The sequence below is a fragment of the Carlito syrichta genome, unplaced genomic scaffold (assembly GCF_000164805.1).
Source record: "Carlito syrichta isolate Samal-C Ts95f unplaced genomic scaffold, Tarsius_syrichta-2.0.1 Scaffold288018, whole genome shotgun sequence".
Classification (NCBI taxonomy): Eukaryota; Metazoa; Chordata; class Mammalia; order Primates; family Tarsiidae; genus Carlito; species Carlito syrichta.
In genome coordinates, this window is record NW_007232114.1 from 32,757 (window position 1) to 52,394 (window position 19,638).

General features: G+C 36.1%; 1 protein-coding gene across 3 annotated transcripts in view; it reads left to right on the plus strand.

The window, feature by feature from the left end:
* Window positions 1-8,526: 8,526 nt before the first annotated feature.
* The window catches only part of ARHGAP24 (Rho GTPase activating protein 24), an 87,788-nt gene continuing 76,676 nt past the window's right edge, over window positions 8,527-19,638 (plus strand). The window contains exon 1 of one of the 3 annotated variants that reach the window (XM_008053276.2): window positions 8,527-8,656. In XM_008053276.2, the coding sequence (XP_008051467.1) occupies window positions 8,551-8,656 (106 nt within the window). In that variant the 5' untranslated portion in view covers window positions 8,527-8,550. Of the gene's footprint in view, window positions 8,657-17,989; window positions 19,033-19,638 lie in introns of those variants that run through there. The other 2 variants (XM_021710078.1, XM_008053275.2) reach the window with 2 other exon arrangements.

Below are 19,638 nucleotides of genomic sequence, written 5' to 3' on the forward strand. Positions count from 1 at the left end.
TCCAGACCTCTCCCTTCAGTCCAAACTCCTGTTTTGTTCTCTGTTGAATAGTGACTGGCACAATAGGTGCTCAATAAGTGTGTTGAGTAAATGAATGCTTTACTCCCAGAGTTAGTGTGAAAACCAAATGAGTCAAGGGGTATAAGAGTAACTTTGTAAACTGTAGATCACCTTGCAATTGTCAACTGATATTATTGGCCTTGAAGATTTGTAGCATTCAAAAACAATAAGATTAAAAAAAAAGATAAGTGAGATCTGAGGGAATTTTAAAAATGGATTTGAGCATTATTTAATCTAGATCTTCAGAAGTGGTGTGTCTCTCCAAATTGGATGTTTTATTTAACTCATCAAACTCTGGGCATCAGGGAAAGAGGTATAATGAATCTATATTCGAATGCAAAATGAAACTCCTTCATGTTTGCTTTGATAAAAATATGATGTATTTAATGCATGAGGCTCACAAATTTGCTAGACCCAATAATCTCAACATGAATGACATATCCTTGAAAAACTAGTTGCAGAGAATTAATCATTTACAATGCAAATAAGCAATTAGATAAGTTATATGATCCATAGTTTTAAAACTTAGTACTTTCTGGCTGAACGACTGTCAGTGAAAGAATAAGACATGAATACAAGTTAATAGGATGAGTGTGGTTTAAATGCATGAATTCTGAAATTTATAGCCCCTACATGCTCCAGCAAATTCTCTCACAGAGTAGTGATTCTTGAACTTGATGATGTATTGAAATCGCCTGGCAGGCATCTTCAAGCATAGATTGCTGGGTCCCACTGCCAGTTTGATTCAGTTGGTATGGGGTGCAGCCCAAGAATTTTGATTTCTAACAAGTTCCCAGGTACTACTGAGGCTACTTTCTGTCCTCTTGGATATAAACACTGAAGTTTTCATCACACATTGAGAAACACTGCAATAGAGGGTCTATCATCATATTTATAGGGAGCACAGAGTTCAATATAACTCCACACCATTGTTTTCTCCCTTTGTCAAGTTCTTGAGTGCTTCCTGTTTTTTATCTTCCAAGCCCATTAAGAATTTTTATATTCCTCACCAATTTTCCTCAATATTCAAGTCATCATTTGTACTATTAAGGGACCTCCTGAGGGAAAATGTGTTTAGTTTTAGATTCATGCAAGTCGACAAATTCCTTGCTTTGAGCCTTTAGCTATGAATGGTATTCCATTTGCTACACGTTGTGGATTATTGCATCAGGATTTGCTTTCTCCTGTGACTTCAGTCTGTGTTACCATTGTTGGAGTAACATTGATCTGAATATAAATGCCACCTATTCCATCTACCTTTCTCCCATATCAATCAGATGTTTTGCATTCACGAGTCTCCTCACCTAAACCAAGCTAAATTAGAACAGGACATAAATTCATTCTAGATGTGTAGGCTCTGCCAAGGAAATGTTCTATCTTTATTTCTCAGAAATTTTAATCAGAGGAATGTAATAAATGCTGAGAGGGAAATAACTACATTCTGAGCCTCTGACAAAAATGAAAGTCAAAATATATTGTACTTAAATTGAGATCCCATTGATTACCCAGTTCAATCTAGTTTTGAAACAAATATTCAAAACACAATTAATTATATCATTCTTATCTCTGGCATGTTCAGCACAAATAGCATACTTTTTGAAAAAATGAGTCTAAAAAATGTGAAAATTAGTGGAAATACAAACTTAGTCCATTTGAGATCTTTAAAGATTCATTAGTCATTGAAAAGTAAATGTATCCCAATTGTTCTTTCAAATGTGACCAATATGAAAACTAATATTTACTTGAAAAATAAACCAGTAATTGCTTTCTTATTAAAAGACTTTTCTTTACAAATATATTCAGAACAATATTTGTCCAAAAGTAAGCTACTTTTCTGACTTTAAAGGATTCAATTTATACACACTTAATCTGTTGAAAAAATTTAGGAGAAAAAAATTTTAATACATTTTATTTTATTGTAGAGATGTGGGGTACAAGTAAGGATTAACTACACAAGTAGGCTACATGCAGGTGAAGTCTAGGCCTCCAACTGGCCCTCACTTCCCCTATTATAGGAGCAGGTACACTTTGTATTGTTATATGTCCCCCCCTCGCTTCCTCCCCTGGCAGTGCCCAGTGACTACCACTCCCTCCCTTGTACATGCCAAAAGTAATAGCAGATGATCCTATGTCCCAAGCACTCTAACAAAATATTATGTAGTATCATTCATTCAATTAATTCATAATAATGTTATAGGAATGATGCTATCATTATACTCAAATAGGATGGATCTCACAGCTTTATCAGCTGTGACTATTTTGAACCCAGGAAGTCTGGCCTCACTAGCTCAACTCTTAACCACTTCTCAGTACTTCCTTATAAGCACATATTTGTATTTGCAATTTGAGCAAGGCAGCACTTCTACTCTGATGTTCACATTTTGAACATCATTATATTGAAGTTTAAAGAAAGACAAGTTAGCAGTGATTTGAACAACATAGAATTTATAGTTCAATTCTTTATTTATCTGTAGCAAAAGACACAGACTCTCAACAAATTTAATTCTTAGAGACTTATCATAACTAATAAAGACCTATCAGTCTATAATTGGTTAATGCATATTCATTTATTGCTTCTTTGAACTTAAACATAAGCTAGCCATGTACTGTAGGTCAACTTCTTTTTCCACAGAGATTATGACCTAAGAGGGAGTAGAAGAAATATATAAAACAGTACTATAAGTTGTACTCAGGACATGTAAATGTGGAATTAATTTTATTACAGTATGAGACAACATTCAGTAATGTGTTTGTTGTATGGTACTGACTGTAAACAGAATGATAGCTACTGCTACTGTGACCATAGTTAATTCTCATTTCTGATTTAAGGGTTCTAAAATACTTAAATATCTTATTGTAGAGTAATGCAACTTACCTGTTGACAAAATGTATTGATATTTCACTCTTATGAAATTTTTGAAATTAACCTTTGGGGAAGAAATACTTAGAAAAAATCAGTTAGGAAATCATACCAAAACTCTTTGATTTTCAGGGAATAAAATCTCTAAAATGAAAAACTTAAGCATAATATTGAACGTGAGGCTAATTTGTCCTCTGGCCTTATTTTGTTAATTATGTACTATCTTATTATTTTTGTTGTTGTTATTTATTAAGAAGTGATAGAATTCATAGAAGCCTATAATGTGTTTCTTGTGCTTCATATAACTCTGGTTGTTTTTCAAGTATCAGTCTCCATTAAAAAAAAACAAAAAACTTTCCTCTCAGTAATTTTCCACTGCTATGCTTCCGAATTTGCTTTAAATCTTGAATTTATCATTAGAATTCTATTACTAATAAAAACCCAAACTAAGTTTTGGAAACACTTTTAAAAACCTCTTACAATTGTATGAGTAAAAATTATTAACTTTACTTAGAACATTGAAATATTATTTTGTATCCTATAATAAAATGAATAGTACAATAGTCTAGTTTTGACCTGATTTTCAACTGGAAATGAGGAAACATTTCATCCTTGAAAAATATTAACAGCCTCTAAGGGGTCCACTGAAATGTCCTCAGGTCTGTACAGTGAACTTGTCTTGGAAACAAACTCAAATACCTCTGACCACAGTTTCCTTTGTGCTACCTGTTTTAAAAGTTAAATACAAACAACTCACTGTATATCTTTAAAAGTTTATTTACTGGAAATGATGCACATATAGAAACATCGCTTTTGATAATTTGTTTTGTTTTCAGTTCGCAATTTTATTGACAACTTACAGTTATTTTCTGCCCAAGAAAAATAGCAAAAATCTACTCTGGTAACTGTTATTAGAAATTTTCACACAATAAGTTCAGTAAAATATTTCTTAAGATGTAATTTTTAGAAAGGCAATGCACATAATAATAGCAGTCTTTTTTGTTGCTGATAAAGTCCTAGTTCTATGATACAATCTAGACTTTGAGCAATGTATCCCAAATCTTCCAGAGAGGAAGCACTCACAGAACAGTGTCTGGTGAATACAGAGAAGAGGTTATAAGTAAACTAATGAGAATTCAAGATGTGCGATCTTAAGCAGCACTGAGTAAAACTAGTGATAATCAACTTCCAGCTCACCTGGCTTTTTATTATTTAGTGCCTTCATGACCTTATGATTCCTATTATTTGTTCTTTTCAATAATTATGTCTTTCTGATAAAAGATAAATGTTCAAGGTAATAATAAAATAGTAAAACAGCTGAAATAATCCACGTATTATAAAGCAACATATGGTTGAACATCTGGAAAATATAGAAAAGTACAAAAGGAAAGCAAAAATATTCCCAATTGTTAAAATTATTGTTTTTTAATACAGTATCTTATTTTTATGACTTTCTACCTATACAAAAACTGAGATAATATCATGAATAATATTTAATAATATCATGAATAATATTTTTACTTTTAATTTTGTATAAACTCATATCAATAAGCTTCAAAATCTTATTTTTGTGGTTGTATTATAAGAAATATTACCTATACTTCTATAAACAATGAGCATGTATAACTTGGCATACCATTTCCAATATTTATCTTAAAAAATCAAGAATTATTTTTAAATGTATTAAAAATATTTTTAAAATGATTATCTTGTAAATACCAAAAGTTTTAAAGTTGTCATATGGTTAATTGATATTTAATTTTTTGCAATTAACTGTGCATTTTCTTTAACACTGATTTTTTAAAACTAATTTTTAATTTTAGATTAAGCATTTTTTAGTCTATTAGGCTCATTAAGTTTTTTTAAATCTAACTTTTAATTTTTACAAAAGTTTATTGTGTCAAGTATTTAATATCAGATAATCTGTTTTATTTCTAGGAAAGAAAAATTCATGTCAAATGCAATTACACAGATTATCTCAACAAAACATACAAATACTTGTAATTATATATAAACAAGTAAAATTAAATGACATGACCTACTTAACAAAATATTTGCAGTAGTGCTAAAGCATTGCTACCAACAGAATGAACATCTAAAAGTTGTATACAAGTTACTGTTCCAGTGTGTCCTTTAAAATGTGTGCAAATCTTCCATCATTTAAAATCATTTTTTAAAAAATTGACACTGCCTAGATATTTTTATTCAAGCATAGGGGAAGAATGTAGAATGTGTACTGGCTTATAGAAGATGATATAATACACATACATTACCTATGGGATGAAGATGACTGTGAAACTCTCACTGCAGATCTCAACATTGCTTTTTAAAATTCACCTCTTGAACAAATTTTTGAATTGAAAATGGTTAAATGGATCTATAAGTCCCATAAAGGGCTAACAAAGAGAGTGAAGTTTGACCCATATGACTAAAAGTCTAAATTCTGTGTTTAATCATTTATCAAATCCTACCTTTGATCAGTTATTGTTGAACCTCTTCAGTTGCAAGGCAGAGTACTAGACTCTTACAACCAAGGAGTTATGCATTAAAACAGATTGCATCTTCAGCTAGAAATCACCTACTTTAAGGACAGCGTATCTAGTTTGTATCTATATACATCTATATAATTGTTTTAGTCACATTCTTAGTAATGAGTTTATTTCTACCCAAGATTAATCAAAACCATTTTTCTAAAATTCCCCCTATCTCTTGCTATTGCACTGAGGAATGAAGACCTAGATCCATGGTGAAATTCACAGATGGTAGTTCCACATCTGTAATTGGAAGTCTCAGTGAGATGCAGGGGCAGACACACAGTACCACTGGCATATATAAGGAATCAAATGAAAAGTCAGGGGGAAATGGCCAGTTGTGCTCATTCTCTTTTCCCTCTGCTTTCAGGCAGAAACACACTGTTGTGCCTGAAACTCACCCACTGTGGAGCCTGGGGGTGACACAGCAGGATATTGCTGTCTGAATTGCTAGGCATTCTTCAGGCAAAGACAGTAATTATAATGTTCTGATTTTCAAAATGGTAATTTATTATGGTTCAGTACTGTGGTATAAGTGGATCAGCATACAGAATTAATTTTTAGTACTGTGCCATGCCAGATGAAGCATCTTTCTATTTTGCCATTTACTAACTTTTGCCACTTACATGTCATACAGCCATGCATATGCATATTAACATGTGGAATATTTATATCCATGGACAGAATATAACTTTAATGTGCATCATTGAGCATTTATGTGTGAAAGAAAGATAACAGTTTTTTTTTAATCCCTGTTACTATTGTTCCTAAGCTCTTATTACATGTAATATCTCTGAGATCAATGTAATGCAATATGTTCTTTATTTTTTTTTCAATAAGTGTGGTAGGCAGTTACATGAGATGGAATAAATATTTACACAATTTATATTGTAGCCTAACACAGTACTAGTATTTTTATATACTTTATTTTGCTTAATTCTCACAGAAATGGACTATATAAGTATTATCATTTCTAAAGCATAATTAAGGACACTGAGTTTCCAGAAGTTATGTAATTCTCTAGAAGTAAAACAACTAATATCAAATAAAAGTGTGATTCAAACTGGTTTGTTTTTTTTTTTGACTCCTGAACCTATGCTTTTTCAGATGCAAGTTGTTTAAAGTGATTATTGGCTGGACTTGGAGGCTCAGCCTGTAATCCCAGAGCATTGGGAGACTGAGACAATTGTCTGAGCCTGCGGGTTTGAGATCAGCCAGGGCAACTTGGCAAGACCGTGTCTCTAAAACAAACAAACAAACAAACAAATAAATAGATAGATAAAATTAGCCGGGTGTGGTAGTGCCCGCCTGTAGCTCCGGCTACTTGAAAGGCTGAGGCAGAAGGATAGCTGGGGTGGCCCTGAGCATGCCACTGCACTCCAGCCTGCGCAATGGAGTGAAACTCCAACTCAAAAAAATAAAAAATAAAAATAAAATGATTATTGACCTCGAGGTATTATGTAATCATAATTGTGAGATGTTCGCCATAATATGAGAAGGCTAGTTTTGTTAATTCAGAAGATTTGTCAACATTCAGAAAATCTATTTCTATATCTTCCTCCCATCCAGTTGTATTAAAATGTGAAACACCAACTCAAGTTTTTCTACTGGGTGACTTTAAGTTATTGCACTTCTCTGACCTTTCATCTGTTGTATAAATTTATATCAATACTAGAATTTTTGTCCTTCTCAGCCCAAAGCATTCGTATAGAATTCATAGGTCACAAACTCAGATACCTGGAGCTTTCAGATCTATGTGTAAACTAGGCTGAGTTTGAAAGAAGAGAGTGGTGGTGCCTGTTGTAAATTAGTGGTGCCTGTTGTAAACTAGGCTGAGTTTGAAAGAAGAGAGTGGTGGTGCCTGAAAAGCTGTTCCTAAAGATATTTAAATCCCCTTATAGACAAACAATTTCACTTGGATACGAATTAATCAACCCAAGGCATCAATTTTATAACATTTGGTGGAAACTTAATATTGATAGATATTTGAGCACCTTAGGAATATAATATTAGCATATTATTAGAATCGGTTAAATACATACTATTCCAATTTCTTAATAAAATTAATTCCATTTCTGTGAACAACACTAATTATGTTCAAAGATGGATAAGCAGAACTTGCTGATATTTGTTTTCAGAAATACTTAAACATCTGTCAAAACCATACCTCAATACCTGTTTCAAGGTCAGATGCGGTTATCTCTGTTTTGTAAGTGGAAAAAGTTAAATCACCAGGGAGCCTTCAATGTGCTACAAAAGACGTCTAAAAAATTAAATTCAATGCCTTGGAAATCCAGCACTTCAAAGTTGATATTAGGGATTATAAAGTTTTTAAAGTATAAGAGTTGTGCTTTAGGGAAAAATCCTAGAGGACCATGGAAGTTTTGCATGGAGGTACTACAGAGTTTCCTGAAACTCAATCTCAGGGTGTGAGGGCAACCTGGGTGTGATTTAGCCTTTGGGACTGGCCAGGCAAGTTCTTCTTCCCTCTCTGCACTGATTGCTCCTTTCCTGAAATTGTGATCTGGGGGAATGAAGTTTCTCTTCCAGAACAGAGGCAAAGAGGAGGACCTCTGGGTGGAAAGTGTAGCATGTGGGTTTTACCTTTCCTAGAATTCCCAGATTCAACCATGATGTCCTGGTGGCATCACTGTGTGTGCACTAAGCAGTGCTCAGAATGTTCAGCATCTTTTTCCGATGAAAAGTCAAACTCTGTGGACCCTCTTCCCCTCTTCATCTTTCATTTTGTTTTTGCTGTTTCTCCCTATTCAGCAGCTTAGTGTGAATAGATTGGATTATAAGTTAATGCAGACCTGTGCATTATTGCTAGGACAAAAAAACCCAGGCTTTGTTTGGGGAATGACATTTGTGCTCCACTTTTCTCCTAAAAACATAAGAGTTTCTTTTTTAGCAGATTTTTTTTTTTCTATTCAGAAACCATGGTAAATATTTCTAATTCATTGGTTAGAACCTGGGGCTGGCTGTATTTGGCATCATCTGTGTTTCAGGGATTCCCTTGGAGGCTGGTGATCAGGAATCTTTGGATGAATATTCAGCTGAATGGGTTACTGTCTTTTTACAGGAGGCGATCGGGATCGGATGACAGCAAATCATGAAAGCTATCTCCTCATGGCGACCACCCAGAATGATATGGAAGACTGGGTGAAGTCCATCCGCCGAGTCATATGGGGACCTTTTGGAGGAGGTGAGTATATCTTTTACAATCAGGGAAAAAGAGAAAGATAGACCAAAGCTGTTCATCCCTGTCCCCCAGCTGATGTTACTATATTCAAGCTGATGCTTCTATATTCAAATGAGTGAATGTTAAAATAAATAGTAAATTAGTAAACATTATTGTTAGGCACACATCTAAGTAACCCCTAGAAGTTTAATTTAGGTCACTTATTATACTTAGTAACTTACCTTCTTCCATGAACATATTGAGTTATAAAAACGCATGATCTTTCGGATCTTTTTCCTTTGGTTTTGATTTTTTTTCAAATTTACTAACAATAAACAGTTATGGAAAGCATACTGTAAGTGTAGATTAGTTAAGAACATCTATATATGAAGCAAAAAAATTATGGCTACTTGGTTTGGAAGAAATCCCAGCCCCCAGATGCTCAATGGCATCAAAGAGGAATGCCATAACTTTTTATGAGAATCTGGTGACTGTTAGAGTAAAACAGTGCTTTCAATCAGCTAAGTGTTTGTAAATTTGATAATAAGTTTCAAAAATATCTCTGTGTTGAGAATGTACCATATGAAGAATAATCTAAAAAGCTGCTATGAATAGAACCAAATGAAGGAAGAAAAGATAAAAGATATGATATTGGTCTATCAAAAATATAAATTAGAATCATATAAACAGAAAAACTATTTAAAAGGAAAAATTCAGCAAATGGAAACAAAAATTGAAAACATAAAAATATTTACCTACAAGTAAATGTATTTCCAAGAACATAAAGCCTAATATTTATATGTTGGTGTAGGTCAAAATAAATTATATTATGTCAAATTCACACTTCATAAGCCATTTGCAATTCTCATATTGATTTCATGTTTCTCTTTTGAATATTGTTAGCACCCCGAATTGAGAAAGTAAATTTATTTTTTTCTCTAAGCATATCAGATGCTGCTAAGGCTGACTGTCCTCTTTAGAATAACTTTGAAAGTTTACTTAGTTTAAAAAGTTGGTAAGTTGAAGTTAAAAGATGCATTGAAGATGTATTTATACTTTACTAGATTAATGAGATGTCTATCAATTGTCTATCATTTAGCAGTGTCTTCTTTTAGGGAAGGGAGAGGTTCCTAACTGGGCTGACCATTAACTCCTATTTTCCGGGTAGTAGTTCTATTTGCAACTGTTGCCCCAGGTTAATTATTCACTGTGCTACCTTTCACCCTTGCAGTACTTTACTTTGAATGATAACATATGTGGTTACCATATTCATAGCCCAAAATGGCTAGTAAGTGACTATGTGAAATATTTGAAAAGACCCCAGGGTCTGAGATGCCCACCCAGGTACCTTAGCCAAGGGTTCCTCACAGTTACACGGTAAGGTATGCTCACTTATCCATGGTGTCAGTTAACCTGGTCAACCATGGACCAAAAATATTAAATGAAAAATTCCAGAAATAAACAATTTGTAAGTTTTAGAGTTTACGTCATTCTCAGTAGCATGATGAAATGTTGCACCATCCCTCCTGGGAGGTGAACCATCCAAACATCCAGTGTCTTCAAGCAGTCTATGCTACCTTCCCAATAGTCACTTAGTGGCTTTCTTGGTTATCAGATCTCAGTGATTGTGTTAAAGGAACCCTTATTTTACTTAATAATTGCCCCCAAAACACAAGAGTAGTAATATTTGCAATTTGGACATATCAAAGAGGAGCTGTCAAATGCTGCTTGTATGTCAAGTGGTGAAAGGTTCCTGACATTAGGGGGGGAAATTGTATGCTGAGGTTACTAAGATCTATAGTACAATAAGGTATTTTGAAAGGGAGACTACATTCAGATAACTTTTATATTGTTATAATTGTTTTATTTGACTATTAGTTGTTAATCACTTATTGTGCCTAATTCATAAACTAAACTTTATTGTAGGTATGTATTTCTAGGAAAAAACCATAGTATACATAGGGTTTCAGGCATCCATTGGGAACATATGTGTCCAAGTCCCTCAGAGGATAAGGAGACTATATAAAAGTATACATACTCAACTGGTAGAGGTTTGCTGGCACCTCCAAGTTCAAGGATTTATGAGGAACCTGAGAATGTATCTTTTTAAAGTTCCTTTATTCTAGAAAGTCTCTCCTACTGACACTGAATAACAGAGCTAAACAGAAAAACAAGAGATCTGTCACAAACAAGGAAAAACCAGAGGAAGACCTCAGGCAATTCAAGTGTACCAAAGACAAAACTCCTGAAAAATCAGGCCTTGGTGCCCAAACAGTGGAAGTCACCAACAACTGGCCCCAGAATATGACTGCAATTAGGGAATGGAAGGAAGGAGTGAATAAGACTCAAGAAAGACAAGATGTAACACTGAAAGAACTTGTAACAGGGATTTTGGCAATAAAAAATTTCATCCAGGAAATAAATAATGAGATGACAAGCATGGAAGGCAGAATTAATCTAGCTGAAGAAAGAGTCTCAGAACCTGAAGACCAGAACATGGAATTAAGCTGATCTGTAAAAAACATGGAAAGAAGACACAGAAAGAAAGAACAAAGCCTACAAGACATGTGCAATTATATCAAGAGACTGAACCTATGCCTGATTGATGTCCCAGAAGAAGACAGAGAAATGGAGAACAACTTGGAACAAGTATTCCAGGAGGTAATCAAAAAAAACTTTCCCCATCTCACTAGAGATGTGACCAGCCAAGCACAAGAGATACAGAGAACCCCCACAAGACATCAAATGAGAAGATCCCCTAGACACATAGTAATTTGCCCACACAAAGTAGGCACAAAAGAAAAAAATCCTAAAGGCAGCAAGAGAGAAACACCAGACTACTTACCGGGGAAAGCCAATCAGAAAAGCAGCAGACCTATCGGCAGAAACACTGCAAGCAAGAAGGGACTGGGGCCCCATATTCAAAGTCCTTAAAGATAAACAATTTCAACCAAGAATTTCCTATCCAGCCAAGCTCAGCTTCATCAGTGACTGAGAATTAAAATCCTTCTCAGACATCCAATCCCTAAGAGATTATGCAGCTTCCAGACCATCTCTACAGGAGACACTTAAAAAGGAATTAAGTACAGAAGAAAGAAAAAAAAGAATAACCACACACTTCCCAAGAGAACAGCAGAGCACAGAATCAACAGAGAATACAGTGCAACAAGAAACTTGAAAACACACACATACATTAACCCCAAAGCCAAAAGGAAACAAGCAAACAAAGAAAAAACATTATAAGAACCTCATGGCAGCAATAAACAATCACATTTCAATAATCAGCCTGAATGTGAATAGATTAAATGCACCACTGAAAAGACACAGAATGGTAAACTAGATAAGAAACCATGACCCAATTATTTGCTGCATCCAGAAGCCTCATCTCACTACAAGGGATGCACACAGACTCAAAGTTAAAGGATGGAAAATGAGGTTCCAGGCAAATGGATCACAAAAGAAGGCAGGAGTTGCAATTTTAATATCAGACAAAATAACCTTTAAGCTATCAAAAATTAAGAAAGATGCAACAGGACACTACATAATGATAAAAGGTTCAATCTATCAACAAGAAATACCCATCCTAAACATGTATGCACCCAACACAGGATCACCGGCATTTACAAAGCAATTACTAAGTAAACTAAAAAAAGATATTGATTCAACACTATTATAGCAGGGGATTTGAATACCCCACTAACAGTCCTAGATAGATCCTTGAGGCCAAAAAATCAACAAGGAGATCCAGAACCTAAACTTGACACCCGACCAAGTGGACTTAATAGATACATACATATTATTCCACCCAACAACCACAGAATCTACTCATCATCACATGGAATGTACTCCAAGATCGATCACATCCTTGGCCATAAATCAAGCGTAAACAAATTCCATAAGGTTGAAATCTTGCCATGCACACTCTCAGACCATAGTGGAATAAAATTAAATATCAACACCAACAACATTTCCCCAAAGCCCAAAAGACATGGACACTAAACAGCATGTTGCTGAACAACTACTGGGTCAACACTGAAATCAAAGCAGAAATTAAAAGATTCCTGGAAACAAATGAAAATTAAGAAATATCTTACCAAAACCTCTGAGATGCCATGCAAACAGTTCTAAGAGGGGAAGTTATATCTCTACGAGCACACATCAAGAAAACAGAAAGATTACAAGTGAAGAGCCTAACAAATCACTCAAGGGAGCTGGAAAGAGAAGACCACCAAAGCCCCAACATTAACAGAAGTATCCAAATCACCAAAATTAGAGTCCAAATATAGGACATAGAAGACAAAAATATCATAGAAAATATCAACAAAACAACCACTATGGAGAGTAGAACCTATTCAGTAAATGGTGCTGGGAAAACTGGCTGATCACATGCAGAAGATTGAAACAGGACCCCTATCTAACACCATACACAAAAATTAATTCTAAATGGATCAAGACCTAAACCTAAAATCTCAAACTATAAGAATCTTAGAAAACGCAGGAGACACCCTTATGGAAATTGGAACTGGCAACCAATTCCTATTCAGAACCTAAATGCCCATACCTTAAGAAATAAGATGGACAAGTGGAACCTCAAGATGGAGAAGTGGTACAAGCTTCTGCAGAGCAATAGAAATCATCAAGAGAACAGGGAGACAGTCCACAGGATGGGAAAAAAAGATTTGCCAACTATGTGTATCTGACAATGGCCTAACATCTAGGATCTACAAGGAACTCAAATGCGCTGAAAGGAAAAAAAACAAACAACCCCATTAAAAAGTGGGCAAAAGACATGAATAGACACTTCTCAAAAGAAGATATTCCAAGCACCCAACAGACACATACATGAAAAAGTGCTCAGCCTCACTCATCATCAGAGAAATGCAAATCAAAGCCACATTGAGATACCACCTAACCCCAGTAAGAATGGCCATCATTAATAAAACAAACAACAACAGATGCCGGTGAGAATGTGAAGAAAAAGGAACACTTCTACACTGCTGGTGGGAATGCAAACTCGTGCAACCTCTTTGGAAGACTGTGTAGTGATTTCTGAAAGGACTAGAAATTGACCTTCCATATGACCCAGCAATTCCCCAGTTGGGAATATACCTGGAGGAACTCAAATCATTCTACAGAAAAGATGCCTGCACAGGAATGTGTGTTGCAGCTCTATTCACAATAGCAAAAACATGGAACCAACCATGTTGCCCATCGAAGCTAGACTGGATAAAAAAATGTGGCACATATACACAATGGAATATTATGCAGCCATAAAGAAGGACAAACAAATTGACTCTGCAACAACTTGGATGGATTTACAGTTGATCATACTCAGTGATCTATCACAGAAACAAAGAACAGAATACCATACGTTCTCACTCATAAGTGGACCTTGAACAATTATAATACTATAAGAAAGCAATTGGCAGTAGTGAGAAACAGTCGGGGGTAGGGGGATGGGATTGGCAGTTGGGGGAAACTGCTAGGGGAGGGAGGGGCATACTTCATCAACAAGGGTACCTGCATAATCAACGTTTCTATACCTAACCTTGAATTGTACCCCACATCTTTATAATAAAAAATAAATAAAGTTCCTTTATTCTAAAGACCCTCATCTCCCCTCTGTGATCAGGTTTCTTGGGCTCCTGAGCTCAAGGGAATTCTTAATATCTGCTTAAGAAGGTATTATTTTTAGGGATTATTTCCATCAGGTATGTTAGTTATTCCCTTTCCTCCTCCTCCATCTGTCGTTTCCTCAAGAATGACGAATGAGATCCTTCAAATCATTGACCACAGGCAGTGCACCAGCCTAGAAATCCTAGAAATAATTCCAGTAGAACTGGGCAAGATGTATATGTGAATCTTCAAATTCATGAGCCTGGAGGGGATACTCTAGTGGTTGGTTGGTCTCTATACTTTATCCTGCATATATGCTTCAGGAATTTTATAAAGAGATGTATTTTAACATGTAGCACTCATAATAGAAACAATGCTTCAAAGAATAAATCTTCTGCCCTCTTCATTTAATAGGAAAGTGTTATGAGATTGCAAGGCAAGTTTTTAAAGTGCTCATTTAATTTGCAATAAATCCTTTATGATTACTCTGAATATCAGAAAGTTCTAAAGTTAATACATACAGAACCAAACTGAATAATAACAGTGATTGTAGATTGCCACAGCCACCCATAATCTTGAGTTTCAAATGTTCATATTAATCTTGAGTTTCAAATGTCCCTATTAATATTAATGAACTCTGTAATTGTTGATTGAAATTGTAATGAAACATTGTAACTTTTAGTTTTAAACAATAAATTTATATGACTGAATAACCCTTATTTTATACTGTAGATTAAGATTCTACTTAACATTTTGTTGAAAGTAAATTTTCCACAAATCTGGAATATTTTAAAACCATTGTTTTAGTTTAACCCCACGTTTTATGGATTAAGTCATTAGGATTCAGGGAGGATGAAAAGTTTGCCAAGTGTCACACTGTGATTAACAGAACTAGGAAGAAAACTCATGTGTTCCTTCAGCTTTATAGCACAATGGTATGATCTTCTACTACTGTGGTAGTGGAAAACTCACAATTACAAGCCTATGCTTTATTGATAGTATGGTCTTCAGTATATGCTAAAAACAAGAGCTTTTTTAACATATGATAGTTAAAATTAATATAGTTTTTGAGTTCTTCAAAAATACCTGAACTGTCACCATCAAGCAAGTGAAAGAAAATGTGGAAACAACCCAAATGTCCTTCAACAGATGAATGAATAAGCATAACGTAATCTACCCATAGAATGGATTATTTGGCCTGAAGGAAGGATGAACTGATACATGCTATAACAGGAATGAAATTTGAATACATCGTGCTAAGTGAAAGAAATCAGTTACTAAAGGGAATATACTATGATTCCATTCACATGAAAGCACAGAACAGGGAAATCTATGGAGATAGAAAGTAGATTAGTGGTTTCTTAGGGCTGGGATGGAGGATGAGAGAATAGAGTGATAGCCAAAATGTATAGGGTTTTCTTTTGAGAAGATGAAAATACTCTAGAATTAACTGTGGCAATGGTTGCACATATCTGTGAATTTTCTAAAAGCCATTGAATTGTGTACACTTTGACAGGGTGGATTAGTTCCGTGGTATGCAAATGATATCTCAATAAAGCTACTAAAAACTTGAATTTTCATAATCTCTTTCTTAAGAGAATGCATTTTCCCTTCCTACCCTAGTTATAGGACCCAGATATTGTTAACCTTAAATGAACACCTCTTGATTATTTGGCATGTGTAAAGACATTTAGAAGAGAAGGTGACATTTCATCCTGATTTATCAGTCACTGTAAACCACATGTAGATACATTTTAAATGTATCTATTAAAAAAGGGGTGCTTCATTGTGGCAGTTTCATAACCTATATTTTTTAAAAGTTGACGTTTTTCATGAGGCACTTGAGCTTACCTTTGTTCAGGTTCCATGTATTTGCAAAATATTCCCTTTTTGCTATGATGATAATAGACACTAGATTTAAATATAGGAGACACCACAGGAGCTTGCCTAACTCATCAATCTCTTACAAATGGCAAACTGTTAAGTGAAAAATCATAAAATATAGGGCTTTGAAATGATAGGCCTTTTCATTAAAGTGAATTTATAAAATATTCAGATGGGGCAGAGAACCAACAGAAACGTGAAAAGTCTACTTTCCCTTTTAACTCTCTAGCCTGATAACAAAGTTCAACATTGAATCTAGATACCTCAACTTGGTGCTTGTCTGCTTAAAGACACTCACAAACCATTGCTTTTCTATTCATAATCCTATCTAAGAGGCACCTGGCTTCTGATTAAAAGTCAAATACAAAATTTGGGATGTCAAAACATTTATTTCACTTTGGGAAAGTTTTGTTTTCTTCCTTTTTTCCCCCGCTTCCTTCCTTCCTTCCTTCCTTCCTTCCTTCCTTCCTTCCTTCCTTCCTTCCTCTCTTGTTTATTTTATACTGTTTTACATTGTTTTTGAGATAGCACTTATGAAAGTGTCTAGGCCAGACTCCAAGGAGACTGATAATTCATTAGTTATTCTCTAGCTCTGAGTGCTTAGCCTCATGTTAGCTGCTAGCAAAATCAGGTTTCTCCTGTATATTTCTGTCTCCTAGCAAAATGAATTGATTCAGAGACCCAGGTTCTAAAAATATTGCTTGTGACTAATCTTTATGATGAATAGTTGGCATAAGGCCTAGGAGGGGTTAATTAAGAGGCAGTGTGGTCTTGCCTTAGACAGAGACCAACTGTGTGATCTTGGATACATAGTTTTATTCCCTCACCTTCAATTGTCCTTTGCTTGTGAAATTAAAAAAAAGGGAAAAATAGTTTTCATGTCCAGGCTCCAATATCTTGTGATGACAGCATTTACTCCATAACGAGGCTCAGGTCAGTGAATTTTTCAGTTGGCTGAAGTGTTTTCAAGTGTAGCCCTCCTGTCTTGGTGATGCTGAGTTACACTCAGTAGTTATTTTCTCAGCAGTATGTTGTGACACAGAAGGTAAAAAATAATCACAGAAACAACGAATCACAACCTTTTCAATGCCAAAATATTACCTATGCGTGCATGCTAGTCAGGGTAATGATGGGAGGACATTTTTAGCACTCTTCATGGTTTTGTAAAGGTCTGGCTGAGCGCATGGGCCTTGGAGGTCAATCGGGGTTAAAGCACTAGCATTCCTAATCTGTTCATGCAGCAGCCAGGTGGATGAATGATTAACCCAGCGAGTAAATTGTTCAGTGAGTAGGACTGACATGGTTCGTGGACATGGGGGCTGGGATGGAGAGAGGTGCATGCAAGAGTGTGGGAAAATGTTGAAAACAGAATTGGTTTGCAAGTTGTAATCAGAGAAATGTACATGTACTCATATGTAGAAATACACACACACATACACACACACATACACACACACACACACACACACACACACACACGCACGGGTTGATTTGTTTGTGATTATACCTGCATACTTTTTGCCAACATAGCTAAAATACTTTTCTCTTTTACAAACACACACATATATATTATATAAATATGTTATAATGGTGCAAGTTAATCATGTTGCATGCTAAATCAACACTTTCAAATGGATTCGGTTGCAAAGGATCTGAAAAAATAAGTAAATATTGTACAGGGAGGTCATACTGTGTGGATATGAGGGACAAAATATTTATCCTCGGAGTTTGATTTGGTATCCTGTGAGTTCTGTAGGGGCTGAGCCAGCCGTGAAAAAGGGCTGCTCAAGACAAGAACCGGGAAGCCAATGCAAAGTCAACAGAAAAAGAAAGGGGTTCCTACTGCAGTGTGGCATCCTCCCTCCTCCCCTCATGTGTTGTGACTGCACCTTCTGCATGTGACCAGCGGGCACTGGAGGCAGCCGCAGCCACAGCCTTGGTGACGAGCAGCCGTAGCCCTGCCAGCTCCCGCCTGGCTCTCATTGAGAAACAAACGGAGAGAGGAGCAGGAAGGGGGGGCACTCCCTTGCACAGCTGCCTCCCCCGCAGATCCAAGGAGCCTGCTGAAATGGGCACTGGACTCTTCTGATGAGATGATTCCCTCGGGAGTTTGAAGACAGAAGGGGAAAGGGAGAAACCTGCAGAGAGCATCAAAGGATGTGGGGCGCTCTATAAGGCACAGAGGAGTCCGTTGAAAGAAATCCATCATGCACCGAACTGCTTTCTGGAGAAGGTGCCATGATTTTCCTAGCCTTTGCTCAGATGAAAGGAGGCAGCAAGGACAGTCCTGAAGTATTCCTTGGGGGCCTTTTTGTCATTGTTCCTCTTTCCTCTTGCACAGGGCTATTTGCTGACCTTTCCAGAGGAATCTCAGTCCAGCTGAGAAGACAGTTCTCAATAATAAGAACAATAAAATACAAAAACCAATTCCTGCTGTTTGAATAGAAGGTGTAGCTTGCTTGCTGCGTGCAGTTCTTTTCTTGTGACATTTTGGAATGTCTGCAGAAACTTAAACAAACAAACAAACAAACAAAAACCTTAAAAACTCCCTGGATTAGGCAAGCAAAAAGGAAGTTTTTTGTTTTTGTCTTTTTGCCAAAAAGGAGTACATGGGAGGTGGTAACTTATCCCTAAGCCAGGACCTGGATGAGCAAAACCTTCAAGTTCTAAGAATCAGCACTTCAAACCTAACAAATAAACAAACATGAGAAGGAGTGGCTGTGGGCTTTCACTCAGAGGCAGGTTTTAAAAGAAGCCAAAACCAGGCTCAGAACTTCAGGCCTGTATGATGCCTGAAGACCGGAATTCTGGGGGACGCCCCTCAGGCACCTTAGCGTCAACTCCTTTCATCCCTAAAACTACATACAGAAGAATCAAACGGTGCTTTAGTTTTCGGAAAGGTAGGTAGATGATATGTTCATGTCCTTCTTATGAATACAAATATCTTCTCTGAGGCTTTAAGGTCAGTTTATGCCCAGTTAAAATGGAAGTTTGGAACCCAAGGGTTTAGGGCCTTATAGGAGAGATTTATGTGTGTATCCTTGCTTGTCTATATTTATTTTCCAAGGTTCATCTTAATCTGTTAATTATTGTCTGTGAAAGTGGGGCTTACGGGATGGTGGTCTTATGGGGATCACCTTGACTAGTGGGAAACTGAGAAAGCTGGACTGGCCATCCTCAGAGGAGGGGCCAAAGCCAGCATGGGCCCTTCCCAGACCCAGATCAAGCAGCCATGTTCTGATCCTTTGAAATGGGTCCCTCAAAAATCGATATTCTGTGTTCTCATCACTCTGGTTTTGGTTCCGGCTGCCTGGGTGCTTGCTTCACCTCCCCTGCTAAGAAAATGTTGATAACTGAATTATCTGTGGTGACCTCTTTTCAACTATATGGCTTGGCATAGGCTAGAAATGGGAGTCACCTTGACTTTCCAAATATATCATAAGGTAGCACTGGGAGAGGCCAAAGATAAGAACTATCAGGATCAGGGTGTGGCAAAAGATAACAAT